This window comes from Canis aureus, chromosome 37 (genome assembly GCF_053574225.1).
Source record: "Canis aureus isolate CA01 chromosome 37, VMU_Caureus_v.1.0, whole genome shotgun sequence".
Lineage (NCBI taxonomy): Eukaryota > Metazoa > Chordata > Mammalia > Carnivora > Canidae > Canis > Canis aureus.
Window position 1 is genome coordinate 149642 of NC_135647.1, and position 23423 is coordinate 173064.

Below are 23423 nucleotides of genomic sequence, written 5' to 3' on the forward strand. Positions count from 1 at the left end.
AAATATAGAGAATAAACCACATCTGAAAGGTTAGGAAGGTGAGAAAGGCAGGGGAGGCTGCCAGCAGCCTGTGGGCACGGGAAGGGCAAAGAAACTGGCCCTTGAAGGAGGGGGCTCATATGGGGAAAACTAACTCCCGTAATGTTTGGCTTCAAAAACCAGAGGGGTTGGGGCACCTGGGTAGCTCAGTGGTGGAGTGCCTGCCTTTGGCTCAGGGTGTGATCCCAGGGTCCTGGGATTGAGTTACACATCAGGTTCCTTACAGGTTGCCTGATTCTCCCTCTGCCTACATCCCTGCCTCTCTCTGTGTGTCTCTCATAAATAAACAAATTAAAAAAAAAAAAGCCAGAGGGGCCCAATTCCCTGAGTTTTAAACAGCAGTGGGACATGGAGCCTGGCGCTATAAAAATCCACTGACTTAGCACTGGGCAATCCTGAAGGGCGAGTGACAGGCGGCCATCACTGTCATAGAGATGGCAGCCCACGTGCACAGATGACATTAAAATGGTAGTTTACACAAACTCAGGGGCAAACAAGATGGATCCATTCACATTGATTTCAGAGCATGTTTGGGGACTTCTTTAAAAATGAGGAAGCTGGCAGGTGCCATGTTCCTCTCTTCCCCCTGCATTAACACGGAGTTACCTGGGGGAGGCAGGGCTGCACACATGCACAGTCTTGGTGCAGGGCTCTGGGCAAATGTCATTAAAGCTGTGCATGCCATCTGCCCAGCTGCCAGTGTGCAGCTGCTGCCATGAGCAGCCCAGGCACCACACAGAACAAGCCCAGATGTTGGATACACAGCCACCATGGAGTGCTATGCCCAGCCACCACACTGCACTCAGCTGCCCGCCCCAGGCCACCTCCATAGCACTTCAGGCCATCCAGCATAGGATTGGGGCCCAATACATATTTTACTGACACTGCCACAATGCCCACAAGATCCCTGGTGGGCATGCTCCCTCGGAGCTGGCCTGCTCTGTGACCATAACACTCACAAAATAACAGCAATTGCAATAAAAATACCAGCATCGTTTGGAAAAGGCCTGTTAAACTCCTAATAGATGAAGATTACAATATGAAATACAAGACTTTACTGATAAAAGGAAAACATAAAGACACTTTGAGACTGTGAGGAAAGATGGAAGCTGGTGGTTCATGCAGACGAGGCAGTGATACGCCAACAGAAGTCTCAGGATGAGCAGTTGAGATTTTGCCAAAATCAAGATGCCAGTGATGGCAAGCTCTGGCTCACCATTTTGTGATTATGATCTGAAGGTGCACCTGCAACGTTCATAGCAGCCATGTCCATAATAGCCAAACTGCAAGCAGCCACAAGGTCCTTTGACAGATGAATGGAAAAAGATGTGGTATATATACAACGGATATTACTCAGGTATCAGAAAGGATGAATACCTACCATTTACATGGACATGAATGGAACTGGAGGATATGATACTGAATGAAATAAGTCAGTTGAAGAAAGACAACTATCATATGGTTTCACTCATATTTGGAAAATAAGAAACAAAACAGGATCATAGAAAAAGGAGGGAAAAATGAAATAAGATAAAATCAGAGAGGGAGACAAACCTTAAAAGAGTCTTAATCACAGGAAACAAACTGAAGGTCGTTGTAAGGGAGGGGGTCAGGAGATGGGTCACTGGGGGATGGACATGAAGGAGGGCACGATGGGAGGAGCACTGGGGTTATATAAAACCTTGGCACATGCATGAATAAAGTGAAAGGGAACGATGCCTGATGGGGAGCTGATTTACAGTGGCATAGGAAGATGCATCTAGATGCCAGTTGAGGAGACTGACCAATGGGCAGCCAGTAAGGAGCTGGGACCCAGTGTTCCGTGGCCGAGGGGTTGAGGCGGAGGGGGAGGGAGAAGTGGCTCACAGAGATAAGCAGGGCCCTGGTGTGCCTCTGCCTGGGCTAGGGAGATAGCAAGGCCAAGGCCCTGGACTGCTGCAGGACGTACAGCATGGCCTCAGAATGGGGCAAGCACCCTCCAGGGAAGGGAGAGATCAGATCCGCAGGCTGGGAATCACACGCTTGCTTCCAAACCAACCAGTAAAAGAGCAGGTGCTCAGACCGCCGGCGTCGAGTCCGTAGGTGAGGTCCCCACCCCTCCTCCGCAGAGTTGGAAGCCAGGGAGAGAAGCCGGGCGGGGTTGGGGGTGAGGCGGGCGGTGGAGGCGGGGGTGGGGACGAGGACGAGGACGCCGGCCGAAGTGTAGGCGGAAGGCGGTGGCACGCCCCACCCTCTCCACTGCACCCTTGAAGCCACTGCTTTCGCTTCGAATTCCTGCCCCACCCCGCAGGAGGGGCGGGGGCCCGGCGGGTTCTAGGGCTCGAGACCCCGAACCCGCTCTCTGGCCCCCGCCGCACCTGGACCCCCGACCACCCCGAGGGCCCGGAGCAGGTGAGTGGCTGGCGCCCAGCCCCCCCCCCCCCCCCACGGGCTTCCGACCCCGCGCGGCCTGGGAGCGCCTGGTCTGAGGATGGCGGCCGGGATGCGCCGGGTCGCCGGAGACCCCCACGGCAACGGTGGGGGACCCGAGTGCCCCAGTGCGGCCACGAGGAGGGAGAGAGCCGCAGCGCGTGGGGCCCAGCTCTTGCAACCTCTGCTTTCCTTTCTGTGCAATGGGCACAATAGTGCTGCCCTGTTTCGGGGTGTTTTAGGGAAAGCTCCTCGGCCATCGCAGGCGCTTCGGAAACGGTCGTGAGTTTTTGCAAATACCCCCCTCTCCGCGAGTACGTGCTTGCGAAAGACCTTCCGGGTTCAGGAAGCAAAATGAGGCCACGTTGGGGGCAGGGAGCCCTACTTCATGCGGAGCCTCTGGCGCGCCCCCGTCGGCCGCAGGCCCCCGCCCACCCGGACCCATCCAGGCAGGGGGCGGGCCGGGGGGGGCCGGGGGCGCTAGCCTGGGGGTCTGGCCCCGGGGCCCAACTAGGCCTTCGCGGGAGCGCGCCCCGCCCGCCCGCGGATTCGTCCGTTCGGCCCCGGCCGCCCCGCCCCCTGCGGAGGCCCGCGGATTTGCCTGGCGATCGGTGACGTAGTGCCCGTCTCGAGCTGCCATTGGGCGGTGGCGTGCGGACTCGGCCAATCGGGACGCGGATCCGGGAGAAATCTCGGAGCGGACCTCGGGGAGCCGCGAGGCAGAGCCGAGGGGACGCGACCCCAGCTGGCTGCCGCGGGGGAGCAGCGCCCCCGGCCGGGAGCTCGCGGCCCAGAGCGGGCAGTGCGGTGAGTCGCGGGGCCGGGGGCCGGGGCGGGGCGCTGGGGTTCTGGGTGCCCGCCCTGGCTTCCCCGCCCTGGCTTCCCCGCCCTGACCTTCCCGCCCGGAGCGCCGGCAGGTGTCCGCCGTGCTCAGGGGGCAAGCAGGGCTGGGGCGCGTAGTACCGGGGGCGCCCTCCTGCCTGGGGCCGAGCAGCGCGCGGGAGGCGCACCCTGCAGAGCCCCACTGCCCCCGGCCGTGACCCCCGATGGCCAGGGTCCTCCCGGAACCCGCGGCGCGGCCCGGCCTTGTAGGGGCTGCGTGCCGAGCCCCGGGTGCGCTCCCCGCACCGTCTTCAGAACGGGCTGCCTGGGTCTTGTGCCGCGATCCTTCTGAGTAGACTGTTTCTACTTCGGGTTTACGGACAGAATTGCGAGGACAGTAGAGTTCCCCAAGCCCCTTATCCCGTATTACACGTTACCTTACTTCAGACATCTGTCACAGCTAACGAACCCCTGCTGTTGTGTGATTATTGCCCATAGTTGTTGGGATTCACCGAGTTTTCCGCTAGGCACTGGTTCCGTGTCAGGATCCCGGCCAGGTTACCAGGTTCCATGGGGTCAGCATGCCCTCCTGTGGTCCCCTTGGCTTGGCACTTCATCCGCTGAGGCTTGTTCTGGGGGATCCTGAGAGTTTGGAGGAATGCTGGTCATGCGGGCTGTGAGATGCCTCTGTCCTGGATGTTCTTCTCCTAAGCCCACCCCAGGTAGGTGGCCCTGCTCCTGGCATGGCAGCAAGGGTACATACTGTCAGCACAGCCTGTGACTGGACACTGGTGGTGGTCACCTGATGTAGTGCTTGCCAGGTGTCTCCACTGTAAAGTTACTCTGTCCCCCCCCCACCCCCCACCCCCCGTTTTCATGCCTACCCTTTGGAGAGAAGTGCCTGTGAAACCCACACCCAAGGAGGGCTAGATTCTCCTTGAGGACAAGTTTTTATGTTTATTATTTGGAATTCTTTGCATGGAGATTAGTCTCTCTTGTCCTTTATTGATTGACTTATTCAGCCCTTTATTATCAGCACATACTCATGGGTATTGATGTGATACTTTGGGTGATAATCCAATATTACTCTATGCTATTGCTCATTGCTCAAGTTGTAGCCTTGATGATTGGAAGCTCTTACATGTTGGCTCCATTTCTTCCTAGCATGAGTGTCTGTAGAGCTCTTTGCTGTTGAAAGCACTTGTGGGGCTTCACATGAACCTCACACAGTGTGATGAGCCTGACAAGATATAGTTATTTCTGTCCTTAAGGGGTAAGGACACTGAGGCCCAGGAGCACTGGATGACTTCTTACATGTCAGTTTCCTACATGGGAGCAATGGGCTGGTCTCAGATGAGGGCTGGTCACCCCAGAAAACATTGCAAACCACAGCGGAAGTCCAGAGTCCAAACAGTTTTCTGAGGAGACTTCAGACTTAGACCTGGGGATCAGAACAGGAAGACAATGGCTTTGGAAAGTAAAGGCTTAATTTGATTGTTATCCAGGAGGAAGTACAACTCGCCAGACTGGTAGGCATGAAATGTTGAACTTTAACCCAAAACAGTGTGTGTGGAGGGAGGCAGGGGGGTATCTAGGAAAGGTCTGTGGTCGGGGCAGCCCTGGTGGCTCAGTGGTTTAACGCCACCTTCAGCCCAGGGCCTGATCCTGAAGACCTGGGTTCGAGTCCCATGTCAGGCCCCCTGCATGAAGCCTGCTTCTCCCTCTGCCTGTGTCTGCCTCTCTCTCTCTCTGTGTGTCTCTCGTGAATAAATAAAATCTTAAAAAAAGAAAGAAAGAAAGAAAGAAAGAAAGATCGATCTGTGGTCTAGAACATCTAATCTGAGGGCACATTCTGCAAAAGCAAGATTGTGAAGTGGACAAGGGAAGCATAGAGTGGGGGGAGGGATGGAGAAGAGGATGGTGCTCTGGAGCCAGGTGGTAACTGGTTCACAAACACTGAGGACCACCTACTTTGTGCCAGACACTGGAGATAAGAGGACTGGTGAGGAATGGCCCTTGGGCTCAGCTCCTGTTTGGGGAGAGATGGGTAAACATGTCAACTGTGAAATCCTTGGTTGGACTGCAACGACCTGCAATGCATGCAGAGCTGCAGGAGCCACCCAGGGAGAGCTGGTCAGCTGGAGGGTGAAATGGACACAGGGAGGGCCTCACCAGTACAGGTCTGATTCCAGCCTTTCGAGATGAGCTGGTGCTGAAAACAGAGTGTGTACAGGGACAGGGGGTGGGGAGCAGGGGCCCTGAGGAAGGAGCTGTTTCCTGGCTCTGTGTAGCCGGCTTTAGGGTGAGGCTGTGGTGGGGGCCAGGCTGGGAGACTCGGTGTGCCAGATTGCACAGCATTGACCACCACTGGGAGCTTTGAAGCAGGAGAGTGACAGGACAAGAACTGTTAGAAGGACACCACTGGTGGTGCTTTGTAGGAGATAGGCCACATTCCAGCAAATCTAAGATGCTGTCCATCTGTGTATGCTCCACATAGAAAACATGTCTTTCCAGTTGAGTTATGATATCATACTGATCACATTTCAGAGGTGCTGAAATGTAAGCACATGGATTTCTTATATTTGATGTAAAGTTTAACTCCCTTGCTAGTTGCTTAGATCCCCCTTTCTCTGGGAAATGCATGGTAAGAGTATCTCTGTCCCACCTACTGTCGATGTTGAGTTCCAGGCTCCCTTTATGATCTCGAAAAAGCTAGCTCTGCAAAACTGGTGTTTTCCTCCCTGATAGCCACATGGTCGAAAAACAGCAGGGGATACCTGACCTCAAGATTTCATCTGTGCTTCTTCTGCTTTGGTGGCTCTTGATAATGGCCACGACTTTGCGTTGCACATAGTGTGCCCACCAGACCGATTTCAGTCTGTCCTGCGCATGGCCTACGTGTCCCTTCCCGCCCGCGTTTTCCTGGTGGCAATATTGAGCTGAGCAAAGGTCAAGGATCCAGCCCCATGCTGCACAATTGACTGCAGCGGGGTGAAAATCTGGGTTTTGGTGCTAACCCAGGATCCTCATTCTTGGCTTTGGTTAGAATAACGGCCGGGGATAGAAGAAGGTTCTGTCTATACCTGCAGGAGCCATGGAAGGGGCCATGGCAGCTGAGGGCAGGCTGCAGATCCAGCTGTCCTGGGGGAGCCAGAGATTGGAACTGCCATTGGAGCCTACCTTTGTCTAGATAAATAGGCTGTTTTTGTTTGTTTGTTTGTTTTTGTTTTTTTTGCGCAAATTCTTTGCGTGTTTCAGCCTGGTAACCTTCGATTACTTCCTGTGCAACATCAGTCAGGAGTCCTTCCCTCCCCCCCCCCCGGCTGACACAGAGGTCCAAGCTGGCTGAGCATAAAGGGCATAATAAACTTGTGTGATAGCACAGTTCAAGGGGCGATACAGGGTTTTACAAGATGCCATCAGGATCCAGGTTCTCCCATTTCATTTCTGGGTTGGCTCCATTCTCACACTGGCTAGCCTTCTGCTTAGCAAAATAACTCTTGTAGCTCTAAACCATATGACCTCACCTCCTGCAGATTCTCAAGAAACCACAGAATCTTCTCCCCATCTCAACTAGGCCTCCTTGTGACTAGCAGACTTGAGTCATATCCTCACCTCTGAAGCAAGCACTGGCTCAGGAGGCACAAGACTCATGGTCTTGCTCCACCTGTGAGGGTGAGCTCGGCCCTAAGGACCGGACCAAAGCTAGCAGAGTTAGCAGAGGAAGGAGGGATGGAAGGTAGTTGCACGCCTCCCCAAGCATAAGCATTTGTAGCACTTGCTTCTGGGTCAGGGAGCACAGTGCTCTCCTACCTTTATGTGCTGGAGGGCTCCAGGCCGCTCGCTCTGCCTGTGTCATGCCTCTTCCCTTCTATCCCTCTTCTTCTCTAATAGCATTAAACACCAATACACACAAACAATGAGCGTCTGTTTCTCGTCCTCCTGACTGGCAATACCATAAAAGCTGACAGTAGCAGGTGTCAGCAGGGCTGTGGAGCAGTGTGAGTGCCCTCAGCGTGGGTTCAGTGTTGGTGGCCTGACCTGCTCGAACGCACCAGGGCACACAGACACAGACCTTCCCAGAGCAGGGTGATTGTCCCAAACAGGAAGTGCTCCAGGGTGGCTGTCGGAAGCAGCCCTCAGGCATACCTCATTTTACTGGGCTTTGCAGATGCTGCACATTTTACCAAGGGGAGTTCGCAGCAGCCCTGCATCCCACAAGTCCATCCATCAGTGCCATTTTACAGCAGCCTTTTCTAGCTCTGGGTCTCTGCAATGATTTCCACAATATTTCAGACCTTTTCATTGTTATCACAGCCATCATGGTGAGATGTGATCTGTGATGACAATTCACTGAACACTCATATGACATCATTTTGTAGCAATAAGGTATTTTTTATTTAAGGTATGTATATTGTTTTTTAGACCTGATGCAATGGCACGCTTCATAGACTACAACATAGTGTGAACCAATTTCCATATGTACTTTTTGGAAAACAAAAAAATTCATTTGGCTTGTGGTGTTCTGGAGCTGAACCTGCAGGATCTCCAGGGTGTGCCCATATGTCAGAGGTAGAATGATATAGTCAGAGAGCAATAAGAATGAACAAAATCTGCTCATCGTCACAGGAAGGAACCTCACAAGCATGATGTTGATGTGCATCCCTGCAGAAAAATGCAGTAGGGTTCCGTCCACGTGAAGCTGAAAACCAGGGAAAAGAAACTTGTTTTGAAGGCATACCTACCTGGGTGTAGAGTGAGGGGAGGCAGGGACGATCCCCATTGTGACATTTGCCACAGCAGCCACTCCCTGAGACCCAGCCCTGCCTCCCACCCCAGCGTCCATGTGCCTGGGGCCAAACCCTGGGTACAGGAAGGTGTAGAGTGGCTGACATGATATGCAGCTAGCCGTTGGTGCTGCTTGGGGGCAGGAGAAATCGCTTCTCTCCCTAGTAACTGACCACTGTGTCAGATAGGACACGTGCCGAGGATCAGCCGACATGTAGGAAGCCCTCTGGGTGCTTCAGGTGCTCAGTCCTGTCCTGTTTTTACCTCCCTTAGCCCATGTTTATCACTCCCCTGTGCCAGATGCTGTGCTGGGCTCTGGGGATAAGGCAGACACAGTCTCTGTGCAAATGTGACAGAAAGAGCTGGTGTTCAACAGCTGATTACATGACTTAGCCAGGACTCGGGGTGCAGAGAGGAGCAGTGTGGGGTACTTCGGGTGTCACAGGTGGCAGAGCATGTGGTCTCAGCCTATCAGCTCAGGGAAGCATTGCCAGAGGACATGGCCTTCAGCAGGTATTTCCAGCTGGAAGAGGAATGGTGCTCAGTGCAGAGGGAGTAGCATATTCAGAGGGCTCAGGTAGGAGGGAGCGTGGCCCTGCTGGAGGTATGGAGGGGCTTCAGTTTGCCTGTGGGGTCAGGCCTAAGTGGACAGCAGGAGGAAATGAGGCTGCAGACCAGGGCTGGGCCTCCTGGGGGTGGGAGAGAGATTCCACTGTACCCCTGGAGCCTCACAAGGCATCAGAGGGGTTTTCACCGGGCACTGCATCTGAACATGTGGCTAGTGTTTGGGGAGCTGAGAGCCTACCTCTGTGGCTGGGACCTAGGCCGTGGGGGGAAGAGGCGAGTGGCACCCCCTTGAGGGCTGTGTGACCCCCATAGTCAGCTCTGGTCTCAGCTTCCAAAGGGTCTTTCAGTGGCATCACCTGATAGAAGCTCTGGGAGGGTAGGCACTGACCACGCCTGTTTGCTGCCAAATCCTCAGTGGTGGGCACAGGTGGGCATCTAGCCTGTGTCGTGACCTTTTGGTTTACCTCTGGCACCTGCTGCTCAGAGCCCCTCTGTAGCATGTTGAAGCCTGTCCTGTCCCCCTGTCTGCTGTCACTGCCCCTGTGCCCCTGCAGAGCCCCATGGGGCTGTCCACTGTGCAGAGCATGTTGCATCCTGGTGCCGACAGTTTATGTGGCCTCATTGGCCTTCAGAACAGCACAGATGCCTGGCCCTGGGGGAGCAACACCCACCCCTGACCCCACAAATGCAGTGCCCCGCAGCCACTGGGTGCCCAGCCAAGCCATAAGCAGGGGCCCAGGCCTGCGGCATCAGCAAGCCCCAGCCCCTCGTCTGCTAACCAGTCCCACATCACATCATCTTGTCTTTTCTGGGTTAGTAAGTGGTGTCAGAGACCTTTCTTTCTAGAATGGCTTGTTTCCCATTAAGTGGGTTTCCCCAGGGACTAGAGTGCTCAGCCAGGTGCCTTCTGATGATGAGAAAGAAGGGTCTCCTGTTCAGAGCCACACATGTGGTTGTGAGAAGCAATCTGGAGGCCAGAGTGTACCTCCAGGTCCCTCCATGCTGGCACCTCTCTGGGCCATGGAGTCCCTGCTGTACCCCGTGTGCCCTGGGTCCCCTCTCTGGGCCGTGGAGTCCACGCTGTACCCTGTGTCCCCTGGGTCCTCTCTCTGGGCCCCTTGGGTCCCCTCTCTGGGCCATGGAGTCCACACTGCACCCTGTGTCGCCTGGGTCCCCTCTGTGGGCCGTGGAGTTCATGCTGTACCCCATGTCCCCTGGGTCCCCTCACTGGGCTGTGGAGTCTCCACTGCACCCTGTGTCCCCTGGGTCCCCTCTCTGGCATCCAGGACGAGAGCGTTGGACAGCAGGAGTTGCAGAAGCTGAAGGAGACATATTACCTCCCAGGGTAGATGCCAGCTGCTGTCAAGAAAACAGGGCCGGGAATTCTGAAGCGCTCCATCTGCTGTTGGGCAGGGGCCACAGTGGGTGAGGAGTGTCTGCTCATACAGTGTGGATACCAACAGCAGTTCCTCCTTCTGCTAGTTTTGCAACGGACAGTGATTCTCCTGGGCAAGAGCTGCGTATGGCACCACACCCTGCCAGATACTTCCTCAAGTGGCACACATCACCTGGCTAGTCTGCTGGCCGCAGTAGGAGGAGGCACTGACAAGAGTCCCAAGAACAGCAGGGCACTCGGGATGGGGCATTGGGTGACCCCTGATGTGACTTCGGGTTTCAGGATTCTCATTTGGGTATAGGAGCTGGGTAGGCCTTCTTGTTTCCCCAGCGCTGGCCATCTGCATCCTGCCCCAGAGCCAGATGTGGAACAGATGGGTCGTTCCCCTGCAGTGGAAGCCTGTGACATAACCAGAATGTTTCAGAGATGTTAACTGATACAGGGGCAGAGGCATGGGGGCCTTTCTGGGACGGTCAGTGCTTTACTGGTTCTGAACGTGTGGGTGGTGAGCACACTGTCTGGCCTGCCCTGAAGCCCTCTCCATGTTGGCCACACCGTCCAGCTCAAAGAGTGCCTCCATATGGATGGTCTCATCTGAGCTTTCTGACATCTTACGGAGATGTAGTAGGGTAGCCAGGGCATCCCAGTCCTGCGTCCCCACTGTGCTCCCCCTGGGGTCAGGACGTCCTGGCTGTGCTCCCCCAGGGGTAGAGGTGTCCTGACTGGGCCTCCCCCCAGGGTTGGGAACTCCTGGCTGTGCTCTCCCCAGGGTCAGGACTTCCTGGCTGTGCTCCCTGAGGGGTCAGAATGTCCTGGCCGTGCTCCGCCCCCCCAGCACCCAGATGCCCCAGTGTCATGCACCCCTGCCCCCATTGCAGATAAGATGTGTCCTAAGTGAATCCCGCCCCCAGGGACATCCTGCTGGTCACCCGGCTTTAGGGTTCCAGAGTCCAGACATGACCCTGGGTGTCGGACCCAGTGGTTTGCACCTGAGGCCCCAAATGTGTCCAGCATGTGCCGTGTGCTCGGCCGGAGCCTGTGTACCGAGTGGGACCGCATGCCGTTTGCTCAGGGCAGGTGCGCAAGCCAGCTATTCCATACGGTTAGCATTGCTGGTCCTCGGAAGCCATTCGCTCGTGCAAGATGTACATACGGAGCCCTGCCACGTGCAAGCGCTGCGGTCTCCTGATCAATGGTTAACACCGTGGTTACAGACCATCATACGTGTCCTTCCTGGGATGACAGAAACCACAGACCCTCTCCCCAGAAGGTCTAATTTGGTATGTATGTTTTGTATGTTGTTTTGTTGCATCACTTGGAAGTAACGGTCTGCAGGCCCAAATACTGCAGCAAAATGTGGGCGTTCATAATTCATAGCAGGGCGTTTGCACTGTTACAAATTAATCATCATTTCTTAACATGGTCCAGTAACCAGTCTTTTCTCAGACTTCTTCTGATTGTCCCAAAACTATTTTTACAGCTTTTAAAACAAAACAAAACACCATCCAGGCAAGGTATTTGTATTTAGTTGTTATATTCTTTAGTCTTTTTAGGTCAAGAACAATTTTTTTTCATGACATTGGCTTTTTAAGATATATGTATTTATTTACTTGAGAGAGAGGGAGAGAGAGAGGGGGGACAGCAAGTGAGCGCGCAAGGCAGGGAAGGGCAGAGGGAGAGGGAGACTGTAGCAGACTCAGCACGTGGCATGAAGCCTGACATGTGGCTCCATTGTTGGACCCTGAGATCACTACCTGAGCCCAGACTGAGATTCAAATGTTTGACTGACTGTCCTGCCCAGGCGCCCCCATGACATTGACTTCTGTAAAGGTCAGGCCTGTTGTCCGTGGAACGTCCCACGTTCTGAATTTATCTGATTGTTTCCCCGTGATGTGGTTCAGGTCATTTCTCCATCTGTCATATTTTCCATAACTTGGAAGTAAAGTCTCAAGTCTTGGTTAGATCCCTTCGGGTCAAACAGCGTTGGCAGGATTATTTCTCCTGACTGTCGTGTCATCCATGTGGTGCCGTTTGGGGAGGCAGATGCCAGGTTGTATGTCTGTTAGTGATGCGTGCTTAGTCACTGCTTGGGGCGATCCCCGCATGTCTCCATTATGTGCTTGGTGGTACCTGGCACGTGGGACTTACCCTGACCCCCGACACCCTCCTGCTGTAGTGTCCGTCGGTGATGGGGAGGGTGGCGCAGTAGCGTTCCTCGTAACCCCAGACAGCTCATGTATCCAACACATGAGATGGTTTTCGCACAGTGTCAGGGGGCTCATGATGCCCTAAGCCTGCTGTGGAACCTGTGAGGACCCCTGCTGTATGTGAGGGTGGTCAGGCATGGCGTGGATGGGAGCCGAGGCTGAGCTGCTCACTCACTGACACTTGGCCCTGAAGATCGCATGTGCCGTCCCAGCAGCAGGAACAGACACGTAGCCTCTGCTTCTGAGCTCGCAAGCCACTGGGCCAGGTGAGGCCACATACCGTAGCCACAAGCTCCAAGCCTGCAGGTGTCCCCAGCAGCAGCACCTGCTTTCCACACTGAGATTCAACGGCTCGTGGTCGGGTCCTTCTGGAGCAGGCAGCTCCTAGGATTTGTTACCACCTTGCCGCCATCCTGACCCTCTGGTACCTTCACATCTCAGCTAAATCCCATCACTCCCTCATAGGGGCTCTTTGTGCCTGTCAACCAGCCGTGGAGTGACCCCTCGCTTCTGCCTGGTGTTGCAGCTTGTTGAACAGTTATCTCTGCTCCTGCACTTGATCTGGAGGTTACACCCAATTTCCTGTGTTGCTTCTCTGTGGGCTTCATGTCTGCTTGCTTGCATCCCAGCAGGGAAGGGACTCCATGGCTTACCCCGTGTATGGTCAGGAGTATAGCTGAGCCGTGGCTCTGGGGGCTGCATTCCAGCCGCATGTGGCCCATGCACCCCGTCACGGGCTGCCCTCCCAGGTCAACCCAGTACCCAGCCATTAAGGGCTTTGCTGGAGCCCGAGGCATGGTGGCCACCTGTCCTCACTCCCTCTCTTGCTGCCACTGTATGTTCCCACCTTGCTGTGTTCCAGTTTGAGCTCTCATGGGACTTGGAAACTGGGGGTCCCAACCTGTCCTAGAGTTCCCCACCCCTATGCACTGCACTTGCCGTAATCTCAGACTCAGTCACATAGCAACCCATGAAGTAAGTACCGCTGTCCCCATTTTATGGATGATAAACGAGGTTTCTGCTGTCCTGCAGATTCGGCAGGCACAGCTGTGGCATTTGCTGCATGGAGGCTCCTGACCCCAGGCAGGAGGTGGATCTGCTGCCAAGGGACATGGTCCAGAGTCCATCCTGTGTCCTCTCATGCGTGCTTCTTTCCTCCCTCCCTCTGAGGCACTGGACCTCGCAGCGGGGGTGCCTCACCACAGGGTTTCCTCTGTGAGCCTGCTAGGACAGTCTGCCCCTGCACACCACCAGCACCTACTGCTGGTGGAACAGGACTGCAACCAAAACCACAGCTCAGCCCAAGGAAACGCCTCTCAGGGGCGATGCCAGAGCTAAGGCTCTCCATGTGCCCTGGTCTTGGTTAAGGATGTCAGTGACCTTGGTCCTGAAGCCCCAAGACCCAGAGAAGCCTGTTGCCCATAGTGCCCCCACCATGACTGGTGGTGTGGTCTGTGCTGTGCTCAGTGATGATGGTGCAAGTGTGTGTGTGTTGTGACATGTTGCCGGCAGACGGTTGGCATGTGTCACATCCTGTGTGACTGGGACCTCGGAGCAGCTGCCTGGCCCTGGGAGGACGGGGGCCCTGGGAAGGCGGGGGCCCTGGGAGGACAGGGTCTGGGCAAGGCTGCTTCCCCAGCAACCCCCATGGGGGTGGTGCTGTGCTCCTCAGGCAGCCAGAGCACCCTCTCTGAGCCCTGTGCCTCTGAACAGTGCAGGTGTGGCTAGCCAGCTCCCGTCCTCCCTGTCCGCCTTGGGCCAAGCCTCGTAGGCACTGGGTTGTGTCTGTGGCTCAAATGACCTGCCACCCCCGCCATCCCATTCTTGACTCCGTGTCTGGTCTCCAAGCAGGAGCAGCACCCACGGGTGGAGGGCGCCATGGCCACATCAGCCCCGCTGCGCAGCCTAGAGGAGGAGGTGACATGCTCCATCTGCCTGGATTACCTGCGGGACCCAGTGACCATCGACTGTGGCCACGTATTCTGCCGTGGCTGCACCACAGATGTCCGGCCCGTGTCGGGGGGCCGCCCCGTCTGCCCACTCTGCAAGAAGCCATTCAAGAAGGAGAACATCCGGCCAGTGTGGCAGCTGGCCAGCCTAGTGGAGAACATTGAGCGCCTCAAGGTAGACAAGACCCGGCAACCAGGAGACGTGGCCCGAGAGCCACCGGACGCCAGGCTATGCGAGCGCCACCACGAGAAGCTGCACTACTACTGCGAGGATGATGGGAAGCTCCTGTGCGTCATGTGCCGGGAGTCTCGGGAGCACCGGCCCCACATGGCCGTCCTCGTGGACAAGGCCGCCCAGCCCCACCGGGTAAACCCCACCTCCACGGCCTGCTCTGTCCCCCCACCTGCTCTGTCCCTCTCCCCACCCCGACCTGCTCTATCCCCCCTCCCACGGCCTGCTCTGTCCTCCTCACCTACTCTGTCCCTCCCCATACCTCGACCTGCTCTGTACCCCCTCCCATGGCCTACTCTGTCCTCCTCACCTGCTCTAACCCTCTCCCCACCCCGACCTGCTCTGTCCCTACCCCCATGGCCTGTTCTGTCCTCCTCACCTGCTCTATCCCTCCCCCCACCCCGACCTGCCCTGTCCCCACCCCCATGGCCTTCTCTGTCCCCCCACCTATTCTGTCCCTCCCCCACACCCAACCTGCTCTGTCCCCACATCCACAGCCTGCTCTGTTTCCCTCACCTGCTCTGTCCCTGCCTCTCCCACCCCGACCTGCTCTGTCCCCACCCCCCACAGCCTACTCTGCCCCCAACCCCAGGGCCTGCTTTGTCCCCCTCCACCCCGTGACCTGCTCTGTCCCCTACCCCGGGGCCTGCTCTGCGCCCCCCGCCCACCTCAGGGGTGCCCCTCACTACCCTCCCAGAGCCATGGCCTGGCTGAGACCTCTCTGCTGCCCATGTCCACCTCCTGCCCAGGTCCAGAGCACCCACTTGTCCCCACTACCTGTCATCTTACAGGAAAAAATCCTGAACCACCTGAGCACCCTGAGGAGAGACAGAGACAAAATTCAGGGCTTTCAGGCCAAGGGAGATTCGGATATCCTGACTGCACTGGTAAGTGAGGCTGTTGAGAAGAAGCCTGAGGCAGTTGGCATATGGAGCAGGAGCTAGGAGGCTGAGTGGTCTGGAGGCTGAGCGGTAGAGGCACTGCCAGGAGGCTGAGCGATAAAGGCCCTGCTGAGAGGCTGACCAGTGGAGGCTGAGTACTAGAGGCCCTGCCGGGAGACTGAACAGTAGAGGCTGAGTGGTAGAGGCCCTGCTGGGAGACTGAGCAGTAGAGGCCCTGCCAGGAGGCTGAGTATTAGAGGCCCTGCTGGGAGGCTGAACACTAGAGGCTGAGCAGTGGAGGCCCTGCCAGAAAGCTGAGCAGTGGAGACCCTGCCAGAAGGCTGAGCCCTGACGCCCTGAGCCAGCCCTGAGCCTGGGCTGGCTTCTGTATCTGATGTGTGAGTGAGTGGCCTAGATGTCAGCTAAGGTCCCTTCTCGTCTCTAACTCACCAGTGGCTGCTGTTCTATGGGGAACTGAGGTGGTCCTGGCTCAGTCCTTCCTGTCAGAGACAGAGGGAGACCGGATTCCTGATTGGGGAGGGGAGCCCCAGGGTGGTGGAAGGAGGATGCTGGCCCCCGGATGAGAACCGAGGGAGGCCTATGAGGGCATGCAGCATTCTGGGTATGCAGTATCTGCTGAGCCCCGCACCCAGGGCCCCACCAACTAGGAGGCAGAGGCTGCACGCTATGTGCTGGAGTAGGGGTGGGTCAGGAAGGTGTGTCCAGTTTTCCAGGGGAGTGTCTGCATCAGGGAACTGTCAGAGGGATGTGGGGGTCAGGCCCATCAGTGATTAGACTGGGAAAGGGGGAAAGGCATGTAGGAGACGACAAGGGTTCGAGGACTGCCTGTGAGCCCTCATGCTGTGTGGATACCTCCAGCCCAACGTGAGTCAGCACAGGGTCATGGACTCTGGCCCATACCCACAGGGAAGTTTAGAAGCCGCAGAGGGGGGAGGGGACTCTCGGTAGTTTCCCCAAGGGCAGGGGTCAGGCACGTGTGTCCTTTGTCAGGGGACCCTGCAGCACCCAGGCTTATGTAGGATGCGTGTCAGGTCAGGATCCCGCCCTGTGAGGCCAGGTTGGCCCAGGCATGCTATACCACCCCTTAGCCCCTGAAGAGGGGTGGGGTGGGGCCAGCCTTGTGCCCCTCCAACAGCAGACCCTGCAGGGCCATGGCCCAGGGAAGGAGCATCACCTCCCCCTCACCCCCCTGCAGAAGAAGCTCCAGGACCAGCGGCAGTACGTGGTGGCTGAGTTCGAGCAAGGCCACCAGTTCCTGCAGGAGCGGGAGCGGCATCTGCTGGAGCAGCTGGCCAAGCTGGAACAGGAGCTCACAGAAGGGCGGGAAAAGTTCAAGAGCCGGGGCGTCGGGGAGCTGGCCCGGCTGGCGCTGGTCATCTCTGAGCTGGAGGGCAAGGCACAGCAGCCAGCTGCAGAGCTCCTGCAGGTGAGTGGCCTTCCTGGGACCAGCAGTGGGCAGCCAGCACAGGAGGAGTCTGTCCCAGAGCTGTCTGCGTGCAGGACCTCAGGGGAAAGAGTGCCCCACAGGTCTCAGTCTCTCTCCTGACCCCTGGCCTGCCCTGTGTCCTTCTGTGGCTGACTGAGCCCATGATGGTCACAGTGTCATTTCACAAAGCAAATGGTCCACCAGAGAAAAGTTGGGGGGTTTAGAAAGTGCCATCAAAGTGGAAGGGAAGGTGTGGATGCTCTCATCACTACTCATGTGGTCACTGCAGACACTGTCCCCGGGAAGCTGCTCCTCCTGACTCTGGAGATGGGGCAGCTGTGCTGTGGGGTGGGGGATTGCTGAGGGACAGCCACAGCCATGGGGGCGGGTGTTCTCAGGGCTGTGCAGTTACTCTCAGAGAGAAAGATGGAACCCTTCCTGGCGGAGACAGCTTTGATGCTCAGACGGGATGAGCCTTGAACTAGAAGGCAACTCGTCTCCTCCGTCCTGCAGCTTCTGGAGGGCTGTGCTGGACCTTCCTCCCTCCCAGGCCAGCAGTACAGCCCCCAGGGCCCCCACCAGGAAACCCCTGTCCCAGGCTGGCAGCCTCAGGGATGCACAGAGGGCAGGCTGTCCAGCTATGGGAAGGGATCACCTTGGCCTGTGACCCCTGCTCTGCACTCTGGCTCAGGGGTTGGGATGGGCAGGGTTCGAGGGCCCTCAGACATTGCTGATCGCCCGGCCGTGAGGCCTATAGGCTCCTGTTCTTATCCTTGTTTCCCCAAAATGTACCTCTAGCTCCCCTGTTTGCTCCAGATGCCACTGTGTGCCCTCAGTTCCTTGCATCAGACTGTGACTCATTCACTTACTGCCTCCGCGCCCTCCTTTTGCCATGGCCCCCACATTGTGATGTGTAGTAGGGATGCTTGTGGGAGCTGAAATCCCCATGTGAACCACCCCCTCCACCCCAGTAGGGCCTCCAGCGCCACTCGGACGGAGGACCTCCCTGGAGTGCAGGCACAAGGTGGTGGACAGGCGCGGCGTGGGGGATGGGTGCAGGGGGGCGGTGGAGGTACAGGCGCAGGGTAGGAGGCAGGCGTAGTGTGGTGAACGGGCAGGGATTGTCCACGGGAACCAATACGAGCTCAGTGTGGGCACTGGTGGGTTTGCTGCAAGGGGACTACACAGTGAACTCTTCGTTGTCACTGATGTGTTCCCACAGGTCTTGTGACTGTCCTCAGGCAGGAGGACACCCTGGTCACAGAGACCCCGACCTACAGTGACCTGCAGCACGGCACAGGGAGGCAGACGGAGGGAGGGGCAGCAGGACAGAGGTGGTCGGAGGGGAGAGGAAGCTGGACTGGGAGCTCAGGCTGCACCATCCACCCCCGGACAGGCCTGGCTGGCTGGATTGGCACCCTGTGCCCGTGTCCCCCACCGTGGGGGCCAAGCTCAGCCATGGAGGACCTGCGCAAGGGCACTCCTTTCACACCCAGGCATGCTCCCTTGCCATAGCCACTCTGCTCCGAGTGCCTGTTTGAGGACAGCCCTAGAGTACTGGGAGTGCAGGGGGGTCCTCAGGAGCTGTGGGCAGGCTGCTTCCTGCTGGGGTCATACATGTGACTGCAGGTTATTCTGGGTTCCCACACTGGACCCCTCCCCCCGGTCCCACATGGGTCTCCCTCCCTCTCTGGGCGCCTCCCAGCCATAAACCCTCACAAGGCCAGTACAGTTCCACAGTCCCAACAACACACACTCTCCTGGCCCTTGCCCCACGGCCCAGGTGCTTGCCAGCATGCCCCCGGAGACACGGCTCTGAGTTCTTGCCCCACCCTGTGAAGCTGCCTGTGGGTTTACAGCTTTCAGGGACAGAGGGAAGGATGTGCTGGGCCAGGGCTTCAAGACACGGGGAGCAGGGAACACCCACGTCCCATCTGGCCTCCCTGTGTAGAGCCTGACATGTCGCCTTCCTCACACTGTCTGAACCCCTGTCTGGGTCCCTGATCTCACTCTCCCAGGGCAGCTTGGGACACCCCCCGCTGGACACCTGAGCCTGTGCTTCTCCTGGCGGCTCAGGAGTGGAGTGCTGTGTGTGCACACGTGTGTGTGTGCATACGTGTGAGTGTACATGTGTGCATGTGTACATATGTGTCTCCATGTATGCGTGTGCTTGCTGCTGCCAACCCCATCTATGTCCCCGCCACACTGGCCAGCCCTCTCATTGCTGTATCCCAAGCTCTGGAGCCAGGCCAGGGGATGCACCACAGTGAGCAGAGGGTCGCATGGTGGCTTCAGACCTAAGCTGAGGCCCACTTGCCAGGGGACCAAGCGGCCCCCACCTCTTGCCCCCTCCTCTGACAGTCCAGGCCCCTGCTGGCTGCTGTCCCACAGGCCCAGCCACCCCAGGAGAGCAGTTCTGTGCCTTTCCGGGACACAGCTGAAGGTTGTGAGCAGTAGAGGCGGCTGGCTGTGAGGTGGCCCCCAGGCTGGGTCACCCCGTCAAGGGTGTTGTCCTCAGCTACAGGAGTCAGAGCAGTCATTCATTTAGGGAATATAAAAAATAGTGAAAGGGAATAAAGGGGAAAGGAGAAAAAATGGGTGGGAAATATCAGAAAGGGAGACGGAACATGAGAGACTCCTAACTCTGGGAAACAAACAAGGAGTGATAGAAAAGGAGGTGGGTGGGGGGAGGGGGTGACTGGGTGACGGGCACTGAGGGGGCACTTGATGGGATGAGCACTGGGTGTTATTCTATATGTTGACAAATTGAACACCAATAAAAAATAAATTAAAAAAAAAAAGGAGTCAGAGCAGGGCTTCCTTCCATATCCCATTGGCCGGAGCTCAGTGACATCAGCAGACTGCCCCGAGGGCATCTGGGAAATGTAGTCCTGGGCCTGGTGGCCATGTGCCCACTGTGAGTCCTGGGGGAGGATGTGGCCATCCCAGCACCTGGCAAGCCACTCACACACACCACCGCCCAGCTCGGAGCTCCTGGGGCTTTCATGCACTCCAGGACCATGGGCACCTCCTCTGGGCACCTCCCATGGTGCCTGGCCAGGCCATAAGGAAGGGACTTGTGCGTGTGCTCAGTGTTACGCCGGGCACAGAGCCCGTGGGCACCTCCTGTGAGCAGGGCCCCACTCCACTCAGCTGATGCATGTCCTTTCTTCCCCTGTAGGACACCAGGGACTTCCTGAACAGGTAACTGGCTTCCCTTCTGCATGCACCTCGGTCCCCTGCCTGTGTCCCTGGCTTCCTACCCTGACCCACGCAGAGCAGTGGTACCACATGTGTCCGCATCCTTTGGTTCACCGCAGCCAGCCTCGCTCCTGTGAAGCAACAGCACAGCCTTGGGAACTGGAGCCCTGCTCTTGGAAGGAGACCGTTCTCCACCCCATGGGGGTGGACACATGGCCCAACACACCCAGTGCCATGGTGGGGGGTGGCTGCTCAAATCCCTGGCCAGTCCTGGCTGGTCAACTGTCTCAGCCTTGTTCTGTGTTCTCATCAGATGCGTTCACCTTCATAGTTGTCGTGAGAACCCAGAGAAACACTCACAGGCCTAAGTAATGGGTTCCATGTGTCATCTTCCCAGGTATCCTCGGAAGAAGTTCTGGATTGGGAAACCCATTGCTCGGGTGCTTAAAAAGAAGACCAGCGAGTTCTCTGATAAGCTTCTGTCCCTGCAGCGAGGCCTAAGGGAGTTCCAAGGTGAGGTGTCCCTCACTTCCCCTCCAGGGAGGGGTTGGCTCCTGATCAGCACCTTCATCTTCTGGCAGTTCTCTCCTTTCTCCCTGGGACCTCAGCGGGGGTGGGGGTTGCCTTGCAAGAAATGACCCCTGACCACGCAGGACATAAGCCTGTAGGTTTACCAAGTTCAAGGGTCATTGCTGTCCTTTCCTTCTCCGCAGGGAAGCTGCTGAGAGACTTGGAATACAAGACGGGTGAGTGTGCAGAGGGCTGTTCCCTATCCACCTGTGATGAAGAACGCCCTCCCCCTAGCCCCCTATGACTTCCCACAGCCCTATGGCCCCCATGACCCAGCCACTGTCCCCCATGGCCCCCCACAGCTCCCAGGGAGACCCTTCCCTTATGCAGCAGAGATTTCTCAGCTGCAGACCTGGGGCCCCTCCACTGGGTCTGCAGGTTGCCCAGATGCCTCTGCTTCATGCTCTGATGCCCCTCTGCACCGTGTCCCCTCTGCCTGACGGCCTGGTTCCTGGGGCCCACCCCAACCCCCCGTGACACCATCCTTCCCGTGCTGTCTCCACAGTGAGTGTGACCCTGGACCCGCAGTCAGCCAGCGGGTATCTGCAGCTGTCCGAGGACTGGAAGTGTGTGACCTACAGCAGCCTGTACCAGAGTGCCTATCTGTACCCCCAGCAATTTGACTGCGAGCCAGGTGTGCTGGGCAGTAAGGGCTTCACCTGGGGCAAGGTGTACTGGGAGGTGGAGGTGGACAGGGAGGGCTGGTCGGAGGAGGAGGAGGAGGGCGATGAGGAGGAAGAGGGAGAGGAGGAGGAGGAGGAGGAGGAGGAAGCCGGGTACGGGGATGGCTATGACGACTGGGAGACAGACGAGGATGAGGAATCGCTGGGGGATGAGGAGGAGGAGGAGGAAGAGGAGGAGGAGGAGGAGGTTCTTGAGAGCTGCATGGTGGGGGTGGCCAGAGACTCTGTGAAGAGGAAGGGGGATGTCTCCCTGCGGCCGGAAGATGGGGTGTGGGCGCTGCGCCTGTCCTCCGCGGGCATCTGGGCCAACACGGAACCCGAGGCTGAACTCTTCCCCGCACTACGGCCCCGGCGGGTGGGCATCGCCCTGGATTACGAAGGGGGCACTGTGACGTTCACCAATGCGGAGTCACAAGAACTTATCTACACCTTCACGGCAACCTTCACTCGGCGTCTGGTTCCTTTCCTGTGGCTCAAGTGGCCAGGGACACGCCTCCTACTGCGACCCTGAGCCCTGCACCTGCCCCGGCCCACACCCAGCAATGACGCTTCCCCTCTGGGGGGCTCCAGGATCATGACGGGGAGAGGACATCTGGCTGTGCCCCCAGAGCAGGTGTATCCGCCCCCAGTGGCTGCGGCCCCGTAAGGCTTACCCAGTGCTACTCCACCTGCACAGCTAAGTCGGGCTCTCCCCCAGCTCCTGGGGCTCCCCTGCACCCTTCGTGACCCCAAAGCCCATGAGGATGTCCCTACCACCCATGGCCTTTGGCCCAGCTTGGCACTCTCTGCGTGGAAGAAGAGGCGGGTTGGCGTTGTGTTGGCACCTGTGCCACTGGCTGCTCCTGAGAAGGCCCACTTGCTGTCCTCACCCCTGGCCCCTACCCATGTCCTCTGTGCTGCCTGCCCTCCCTGGCACCTAACTCAGAGCCACACATGTGGAAGTGAACACAGTGGAGATCCACTGAGGATTCCAGACTGTTTGAACAAGCCTCCCGGAGTGCCATGGGATTGCCAGGTCCAGAGTAGGCACGAGCTTCTCCCAGACAAGGGTTGAACATTCAGCATTCCACATCTAAGGGGGCAGGAGCCCCTGGAGCGTCTTGGGGGGGATGGGGTGCATGTGGCTTCGGAGCAAACCTGTGACTGCTGATCAATGACCTGAGGGTGGGGCCCTGGGAGGGGAGACAGTAAAGGGAATCCAGACTGTCCTGCCCTAGATGGGTGACCTGAACACACCGGAGCAAATGTGCAGTCAGGGGAACCTCCCTGCCTGGGAAGCCCTGGTCAGGTCCTCTAGGGTGGGAAGCTTGTGCGGTGGCTGCACTTCGTGCACAGGGTCAGCATCCCCGGGAGAGGGATGGAAGCCTGCAGGATGCCCCCAGCTCACTGGGTCTTCCCGCCGGGACAGCGCGAGCATGGCCCACTGTGCCCAGGGGCTCCCAGCTCTCACTGGTCACCTGCCACCCTCATCCGCACCATTCCAGGCCAGGCACCCCTGTCCCCCGTCCCCTGCCCTGTGTGTCTGGCCATTGCACTTTGTAGATGCTCCATGCCGCCCAAGCCATAGATAGACCCCTCCACTTCTGCCTCTAGTTTTGTAAGGTCCCTGAGGGCAGACACCGTGTCTCCTGCCCTGTACCCTCCACGGCACTAAGGCAGTGCTGGGCACAGCATAGGTGCTCAATAAAGACTTGTTGACTGAGCAGCTGGCCTCAGGTTTTATTGTAACTCATGTGTCACCGGACCCTGCTCGTCTGGCTACAGCGAGGTCCTGTGGGCAGCAGAGCCTGGGGCTCCCCTGCACTCCTCCTAAGGCTCCGGGCCCACCATCCTCCCCATGCACACAGGCTGTCCTGTGTGTAGCTCCCAGGCCAGAGCCCCATGTGCCTCCTCCCGCTGGGCAGCCCCGAGTTAACCCAGCATCTGCACAGTGCGTGGCAGCTGAGATGCAGCAGCATCCCGTGGCACACCCAGAATCTGCCATCGAAGACAGAGCCATGGCTACCCCAAAGGAAACCCCCCCGCACAGAGCCATGGTTCTGCCCTCTGATACAGTCAGCCACCCAACCAGATCCCAGCTGCGCTGATTAATCACCATTTTAAAAATAGAAAAGGAAGAATTACAGAAAGCCCCTCCAAGATCGCATTTATGATTCTTCTTCGTCTTTAGCTTTTGTTCTTTCTACTTTTCTTTCTAAATACAGATATGCAGAACTTGTCAATTATTAGAAA

General features: G+C 57.4%; 1 protein-coding gene across 4 annotated transcripts; it reads left to right on the plus strand.

Moving 5' to 3' along the window:
- The first annotated feature begins 1892 nt into the window (after positions 1-1892).
- LOC144306711 (tripartite motif-containing protein 26) lies at positions 1893-22896 on the plus strand. Of its 4 annotated transcripts, none has more exons than XM_077886221.1 (8): positions 1893-2121; positions 14080-14544; positions 15201-15296; positions 16507-16737; positions 19919-19941; positions 20336-20451; positions 20652-20684; positions 21014-22896. In XM_077886221.1, exons 2-8 carry the CDS (start codon positions 14107-14109, stop codon positions 21700-21702), a joined length of 1626 nt encoding a protein of 541 aa, XP_077742347.1. In that variant the 5' UTR covers positions 1893-2121; positions 14080-14106; the 3' UTR covers positions 21703-22896. The 4 variants fall into 4 exon arrangements, with proteins under 4 accessions (XP_077742347.1, XP_077742346.1, XP_077742344.1 ...); XM_077886220.1 differs by lacking the exon at positions 1893-2121 and adding an exon at positions 2246-2430 and having other exon boundaries at positions 14077-14544; XM_077886218.1 differs by lacking the exon at positions 1893-2121 and adding an exon at positions 2247-2430.
- Positions 22897-23423: the final 527 nt, after the last annotated feature.

Coding starts and splice junctions, on each gene's coding strand:
- LOC144306711 (XM_077886221.1), top strand. CDS start 14,107: ATGGCCACATCAGCCCCGCTGCGCAGCCTAGAGGAGGAGGTGACATGC. Junction 15,297..16,506: donor CGGATATCCTGACTGCACTG/GTAAGTGAGGCT, acceptor ACCCCCCTGCAG/AAGAAGCTCCAGGACCAGCG. Junction 19,942..20,335: donor ACCAGGGACTTCCTGAACAG/GTAACTGGCTTC, acceptor TCATCTTCCCAG/GTATCCTCGGAAGAAGTTCT.